This window comes from Cololabis saira, chromosome 20, assembly GCF_033807715.1.
Source record: "Cololabis saira isolate AMF1-May2022 chromosome 20, fColSai1.1, whole genome shotgun sequence".
Classification (NCBI taxonomy): domain Eukaryota; kingdom Metazoa; phylum Chordata; class Actinopteri; order Beloniformes; family Belonidae; genus Cololabis; species Cololabis saira.
In genome coordinates, this window is record NC_084606.1 from 6,867,904 (window position 1) to 6,875,987 (window position 8,084).

The 8,084-nt window shown below is 40.4% G+C and overlaps 1 protein-coding gene across 1 annotated transcript in view; it reads right to left on the reverse strand.

The window, feature by feature from the left end:
* Positions 1–5,080: 5,080 nt before the first annotated feature.
* The window catches only part of rbm46 (RNA binding motif protein 46), a 24,416-nt gene continuing 21,412 nt past the window's right edge, over positions 5,081–8,084 (reverse strand). The window contains exons 8-9 of the mRNA XM_061710826.1: positions 6,419–6,521; positions 5,081–5,280 (exon numbers count right to left, since the gene is read on the reverse strand). Coding sequence (XP_061566810.1) covers positions 5,081–5,280; positions 6,419–6,521 — 303 coding nt within the window. The remainder of the gene's footprint in view (positions 5,281–6,418; positions 6,522–8,084) is intronic.

Sequence of the window (8,084 nt, forward strand, 5' to 3'; positions counted from 1 at the left end):
AGGAACCGTCCTGAAGGTCCAGGAACCGTCCTGAAGGAAACACGGAGAACTGGTCCATTTCAGTCTGAAATACACATGAATTAATCTCAGGACAAATGTGAGGTTTGATTAGCAAAAGAAAATAAGAAAGTAAAAAAAAAAACATTAGAAAATGAAACCCAAACAAAGGAAATATTGATTTATAAAAGACCAAAAAGTTTGAGCCTTCGTTGGTTTCAGAACTTTACGAACTTTCTGTTGTTTCTTACGTAAAAACCCTTTTTTATTAACATCAATTTTACTGGTCCCTAGTCCTCCTCTAGTTCTCTAGTCCTCCTTTAGTCCTTCTGTAGTCCTCTAGTCCTCCTTTAGTCCTCCTCTAGTCCTCTAGTCCTTCTGTAGTCCTCTAGTCCTCCTCTAGTCCTCTAGTCCTCTAGTCCTCTAGTCCTCCTTTAGTCCTCTAGTCCTCCTTTAGTCCTCTAGTCCTCTAGTCCTCCTTTAGTCCTCTAGTCCTCCTTTAGTCCTCCTCTAGTTCTCTAGTCCTCCTTTAGTCCTCCTCTAGTCCTCTAGTCCTCCTTTAGTCCTCCTCTAGTTCTCTAGTCCTCCTTTAGTCCTCCTCTAGTTCTCTAGTCCTCCTTTAGTCCTCCTTTAGTCCTCTAGTCCTCCTTTAGTCCTCCTCTAGTCCTCTAGTCCTCCTTTAGTCCTCCTTTAGTCCTCTAGTCCTCCTTTAGTCCTCCTCTAGTTCTCTAGTCCTCCTCTAGTCCTCCTTTAGTCCTCCTTTAGTCCTCTAGTCCTCCTTTAGTCTTCCTCTAGTTCTCTAGTCCTCCTTTAGTCCTCCTCTAGTCCTCCTTTAGTCCTCCTCTAGTTCTCTAGTCCTCCTTTAGTCCTCCTCTAGTCCTCCTTTAGTCTTCCTCTAGTTCTCTAGTCCTCCTCTAGTCCTCCTTTAGTCTTCCTCTAGTCCTCTAGTCCTCCTTTAGTCTTCCTCTAGTTCTCTAGTCCTCCTTTAGTCTTCCTCTAGTCCTCTAGTCCTCCTTTAGTCTTCCTCTAGTTCTCTAGTCCTCCTTTAGTCTTCCTCTAGTTCTCTAGTCCTCCTTTAGTCTTCCTCTAGTTCTCTAGTCCTCCTTTAGTCTTCCTCTAGTTCTCTAGTCCTCCTTTAGTCCTCTAGTCCTCCTTTAGTCCTCCTCTAGTCCTCTAGTCCTTCTCTAGTCCGTGTCGCCTGAACGACCCGTCCCAGGAAAAAAGGCGACCAGTTGAAAGATAAAACTAAATAAATGTATTGTGAAGTAAATATATACTTGGATAAAAACATTAATTTATTATTTTATTTTAATTTTAGGGAACCTATTCATCCTAAATTCTTTTTTTTTTTGTACATTACAAAGTAAAAGTCCGGTTTTAGGCTGGACGACTGGGACCAGTTCTCCGTGTTTCCTCGCTGTCCTTCAGGATCACGTCGTAGCATCTGAAACATTTCTGAAAACTAAACCTGACGAACTTCAGGAACCGGAGCTGGTCCTGGGCGGACCGGACCGGACCGGAACCGCCTCCCGTCGCTTTGGAACATGAAGACGAGCAGACGAGAACCAACCAGGACGTTTCAGAACCAGACTAAACAACAACCTTTCACCTGAGAGAAGATGAATAACCGTTCAGGGGGAGGAACGCGCCGAAGCCTCCGGGGTCGTAGGAGACCGGGACCCGGATCTCTCACCTCCAGGTCTGAACCACAGAACCACCAACGTCCAGAGGTTCTGAACCCCGACGCCCGGACCAGCTGGCGTCCTCAACTCTTCCTCCAGAGAGACGGAGGACGAACAGATGGAAGAACCAAATACTTTGGCTCTGAAGAACCGGCAGAAAGGTCCAAAACGTTTGTGTGGTTCTGGTTGGAGACGACGCTCCTGCCTGTAAAACGAGTTAAACAAACACAGGAAACAGCAGCGGGTCAGGTGGAGGTCCGAACGCTGCGACCGCTCCAGCTGTCGGGCAGCAGCTTCTCTGGACCGAGGTTCCAGCAAAGATACTAGACCACAAATGTTGAAAGAGCCGTATTGGACCAAAAACACAAAAAACTAATATGTCTGGAGTCGCAAAAAATGAAAAAAAGTCTTGTATCAGCCTTAGAATGAAGGTAAATGGCGAAATGAGAAATGTGAAGAAAAAAAGTCCAAATGTCAAGAAAAAAGTCAAATGTCGAGAATAAAGTAAATATTTCGAGAAAAAAGTCGAAATGTCGAGGAAAAAAGTCGAAATGTCGAGAAAAAAGTCGAAATGTTGAGAAAAAAGTCGAAATGTCGAGAAAAATTTTTAAATGTCGAGATCAATGTTGAAGTCCAATCTTGAGAAAAAAGTCGAAATGTCAAGAAAAAAGTTGAAATGTTGAGAAAAAAGTCGAAATGTCGAGAAAAAAGTCAAAATTTCGAGAAAAAAGTCGAAATGTCGAGAAAAAAGTCGAAATGTCGAGAAAAAAGTCAAAATTTCGAGAAAAAAGTCGAAATGTCGAGAAAAAAGTCAAAATTTCGAGAAAAAAGTCGAAATGTTGAGAAAAAAGTCGAAATGTCGAGAAAAAAGTCAAAATGTCGAGATAAATGTTGAAGTACAATCTTGAGAAAAAAGTCGAAATGTCGAGAAAAAAAGTCGAAATGTTGAGAAAAAAGTCAAAATGTTGAGAAAAAAGTCAAAAATGTTGAGAAAAAAGTTGAAATGTCGAGAAAAAAGTTGAAATGTTGAGAAAAAAAGTCGAAATGTCGAGAAAAAAGTTGAAATGTTGAGAAAAAAAGTCGAAATGTCGAGGAAAAAGTCGAAATGTCGAGAAAAAAGTTGAAATGTTGAGAAAAAAGTCGAAATGTCGAGATTAATGTTGAAGTACAATCTTGAGAAAAAAGTCGAAATGTCGAGAAAAAAGTTGAAATGTTGAGAAAAACGTCAAAATGTCAAGATTAATGTTGATGTACAATCTTGAGAAAAAAGTCGAAATGTTTTGAACAAAGTCGAAATGTCGAGGAAATAGTCAGAATTTCGCGAAAAAAGTTGAAATGTCGAGATTAAAAAGGAAAGGAAAAAGGAAGAAAGAAAGAGGAAAAAAAGGAGAGAAAAAAAGAGAAAAAAAAAAGGTCAAACATTTTTGAAAAAGCTCCAGGAGCCACTAGGGCGGCGCTAGAGCCGCGGGTTGCCGACGCCTGATCTATACAGAAGAAATGGTATCCAGTTCCGGCAGAGACGTTCTATAAACGAGACAGCCCACTCCGGTTGTGTTTCCTGTATCTGTTTCCCAGTGCTGGGCGGTATGACCAAAAATTTATATCACAGTATTTTTCAAAATTATATCGGTTTCACGGTATATCACGGTATTTTTTTTTCATGCACAACTGGGTGTTAACCACATTTTCTAATGATTTGGAAAGGAATTGCTGCAGTAAATCAGTTTAGAATGGCCTATTTTACTGTCATGAGGAGGAAATATTGTAGAAAAACAATGTCCACACTAGTATAAATACAGGTTTGCATGGCCTCACAAAATGATGCCGTTTACAATGAGGTGGCGGCACTTATGATTCTAATGAAGTGAGAGAATCAGTCAGACAACACTTAAAGATTTTAAGTGTTGTCTGACTGATCTTTTACAAAATTACAAGGTAGAAAATATTTATTGAACATAAAAAAACATGTTTTAATTTCCCAGCATTATGTTGTTTTGGTTCCACCTCCTGGTGAATGTAGGTAAAATTCTTATGTGGTTACTTTTTGGTTGGCCAACGATTTATGTTTGTGGTGTATATAGGTGTGTCCCAATTCAGGGGCTGGGTCCTTCTGAGGACGCGGTCTTCGTAGGCCACGCCTTCAAAGATAAATATATCCAGCCAAATCTCACGAGAGTGCGTTGCTCGGACAGAGACAGGTCTCAAACAAAGTTCATTTTCTACTAATCTGTCGGTCTGAAAATTGCGAGTTGGTAATAATCTGTGCTCACGTTCACTTTTCCCATAGGACTCAATAGACTCAGGAGCTGCTTTAGTCTCCTAAAGGGGCGGGGCAGTGGGGAAACCCATGTGACACAGATACAGGAAACACAACCGTAGTGGGCTGTAGAGTTTATAGAACGTCTCTGCCGGAACTGGATACCATTTCTTCTGTATAGATCAGGCGGCGGCAACCCGCGGCTCTAGCGCCGCCCTAGTGGCTCCTGGAGCTTTTTCAAAAATGTTTGGCCTTTTTTTTCTCTTTTTTTTCTCCTTTTTTTTTCTTTTTTCTTCCTTTTTCCTTTCCTTTTTAATCTCGACATTTCAACTTTGTTCAAAACATTTCGACTTTTTTCTCAAGATTGTACATCAACATTAATCTTGACATTTTTACGTTTTTCTCGACATTTAGACTTTTTTCTCGAAATTTTGACTTTTTTTTCGAAATTTTGACTTTTTTTTCGACATTTCGACTTTTTTCGAAATTCAACATTAATCTCAACATTTCGACTTTTTTTCTCAACATTTCGACTTTTTCTCAACATTTCGACTTTTTTCTCGAAATTTTGACTTTTTTTTCGACATTTCGACTTTTTTCCAAATTTCGACTTTTTTCTCGAAATTTTGACTTTTTTCTCAACATTTCGACTTTTTTCTCAACATTTCTACTTTTTTTCTCAACATTTCAACTTTTTTCTCGACATTTCGACTTTTTTCTCAAGATTGTACTTCAACATTAATGTCGACATTTCGACTTTTTTCTCGACATTTCGACTTTTTTCTCAACATTTCGACTTTTTCTCAACATTTTGACTTTTTTTCGACATTTCGACTTTTTTTCGAAATTTTTACTTTTTTCTGGACATTTCGACTTTTTTCTCGACATTTCGACTTTTTTTCTCAACATTTCAACTTTTTCTTTTTTGCGAGTTGGTAATAATCTGTGCTCACGTTCACTTTTCCCATAGGACTCAATAGACTCAGGAGCTGCTGTTAGTCTCCTAAAGGGGCGGGGCAGTGGGGAAACCCACGTGACACAGATACAGGAAACAACCGTAGTGGGGGGTAGAGTTTACAATAAAACACAACCGTAGTGGGGGGGTAGAGTTTACAATAAAACGTCTCTGGTTCCAGTCTCACCGTCAGTAGAAGGCCGGCGGCTGGGAGTTCATGTAGAGCAGTGCACCCTGGGAGCTGGGGGAGGGCAGCAGGCTGGAGAAGGGCAGGGAGGGCAGCTGAGGAAGAGGAGGGGGGAAGGTGAAGGTCTGGCTGCCGCAGGTGTCGGAAGACGAGGACAAGGTGAGAGGAGGAGACGGGCTGCTGGGACAATCCCAGGACAGTTCTGGGGGGGGCAGGTGAGAACAGGGGGGTCATTTACAGGTTCAACCAGCCTGAGCAGACAGACAGATAATAGTGCAGCACATTTACTTGAGTAAGTTTTGGGAAATGTTGTACTTTTAGGAGTAGTTTTGAATCACTATACTTTTTACTTTTACTTGAGTAGATTTGTGAAGAAGAAACTGTTCCTCTTACTCCGCTACATTAGGCTACGTTGAGCTGTTACTTTTCTTTTATCCCTTTTATCCACGTACGCGTCAATCTCATGACATCACTGGGTGATTCTTGGGAAAAATGTTTGTTTTTACATGTTTTGTCACATTTACACAGACTCAAACACACACAGAGTTTCTATGAGTTCATGTTTGTTCTAGTTCTGCCTGGTTAAAAAAGAAAAGTACAAAGGCTGGACATTTTGTGCTACTCGTGCTTAATTTATTTTTTTATTCTGTTATTTTATTTATTTTATTATCTATTAAAGTAATTAAATTTACTTTAAGATTATTTTAATTTCAGCAATCTTTTATTTTTTATTAATTTTAATTTATTTTATTGATTTAATTTGCCTAAAGATGATTATTTTGTACTTTTGTCTGTTTGAATGGTTGTGTTAAAAAAATAAATCAGACGTTACTCAACAGTTACTCAGTACTTGAGTAGTTTTTTCACCGAGTACTTTTATACTTTTACTCAAGTAATTATTTGGGTGACTACTTTTTACTTCTACTTAGGGCTGTACGATTAATCGATTTTAAATCTAAATCGGATTTATTAATCAAGACGATGTTAAAAAAGGGAAATCGGAAAATCGATTTTCCTTTTTCGCATCTTTGTTTGGTTGTTTTTGTTTGCTATTTTTCTTAAAAATAAAGATAAAATATTTGAAACAATTTATTCCATTGTCTTTTGTAGTTTTACCAAAAAAATCGAAATCGAAAATCGGGTTTTCAGAGAAAAAGAATCAGGATTTTATTTTTGTCCAAAATCGCCCAGCACTACTTCTACTTGAGTCATATTAGCGTGCGTGCGTGCGTTGCGTGCGTGCGTGCGTGCGTGCGTGCGTGCGTGCGTGCGTGCGTGCGTGCGTGCGTGCGTGCGTGCGTGCGTGCGTGCGTGCGTGCGTGCGTGCGTGCATGCAGTACCCAGGTTCCAGAGGGCAGTCTGAGCAGCCAGCTCCTTGGCGTCCTCCAGCAGCAAACACAGCTTGTCAGGGATGTAGGTTCTTCGTGTAGATGGCAGCACCACCTGCACACACACACACACACACACACACACACACACACACACACACACACACACACACACACACAGACACACACACACACACACCACACTCGTGAAACTCTGTACAGGTGGCTGAGCGGCGTGAGGTCGGGGAAGGTGTTGAAGGATAAACAAATGTGATGTTTATGCTCATTAGTTAGAACCGGTTTCAAACTGCCTGCCAAGTCCACATGCAGAGAAGGAAGACTTGTGTGTATATATACACAAACACACACACACATATTATATATATATATATATATATATATATATATATATATATATATATATATATTTTTCTTTCTCGATATAAAAACGAACTGTTCGGTTCGCCCTCCACGCCCCGAGGGACCCGACGTCCCAGCAAAATGAGCACAACAGAGAAGTCCAGAACAGCACACACTGAAGGCTGATTTATGGTTCTCCGTTACACCAACGCAGAATGGTGCGCGTCGCCGCGTACTCTACGGCGTAGCCCGTGGCTCCAGAGTAGGGATGGGCGGTATGGACAAAAAGATTTATCACGATAATTTCTGGCATTTATCCCGATAACGATAAAAAAAATACCAATACAAAGAAGTCATCAACGGGAATGTATCCTTCTTTCTTTCTTTCTTTCTTTCTTTCTTTCTTTCTTTCTTTCTTTCTTTCTTTCTTTCTTTCTTTCTTTCTTTCTTTCTTTCTTTCTTTCTTTCTTTCTTTCTTTCCTTTCTTTCTTTCTTTTCTTTCTTCTTCTTTCTTTCTTTCTTTCTTCTTCTTTCTTTCTTTCTTTCTTTCTTTTAGGCTCATTTCTTTCTTTCTTTCTTTCTTTCTAGGCTCATTTCTTTCTTTCTTTCTTTCTTTCTTTCTTTCTTTCTTTCTTTCTTTCTTTCTTTCTTTCTTTCTTTCTCTTTCTTTCTTTCTTGTTTGGCTCCTTTCTTTCTTTCTTTCTTTCTTTCTTCTCTTTCTTTCTTTCTTTCTTTCTTTCTTTCTTTCTTCTTTCTTTCTTTCTTTCTTTTTTCTTTCTTTCTTTCTTTCTTTCTTTCTTTCAGGCTCATTTCCTTCCTTCCTTCCTTCCTTCCTTCCTTCCTTCCTTCCTTCCTTCCTTCCTTCCTTCCTTCCTTCCTTCCTTCCTTCCTTCCTTCCTTCCTTCCTTCCTTCCTTCCTTCCTTCCTTCCTTCCTTCCTTCCTTCCTTCCTTCCTTCCTTCACGTACGTTGTGCGTGGATTTAACGCAGAACCATAAATCAGCTTTACACAAAAACACATCAACGGAAATTTATCATTTTTACCGCGAGATGACAAATTCTTACCGTGGGGGATTGTTTTGACGGTATATCGTGAACGGTAAAATATCACCCATTACTACTCCAGAGCCTGCACGGCACCGCAGCACACCACCGCCCGCACCGCGCTCTCCGCCCTCGCGGGGACGGAGACGCCTCCATCCCCACGGACCCCGTGGTCCGTGGGGATGGAGGGGAGGTGGGATTTTGGCTGCGTTTTCTCGTTTTCTCTGCCATTCTTCAGCAAACGTGACTCGAGTGTGTGAAGTTTTCCGGCAAGA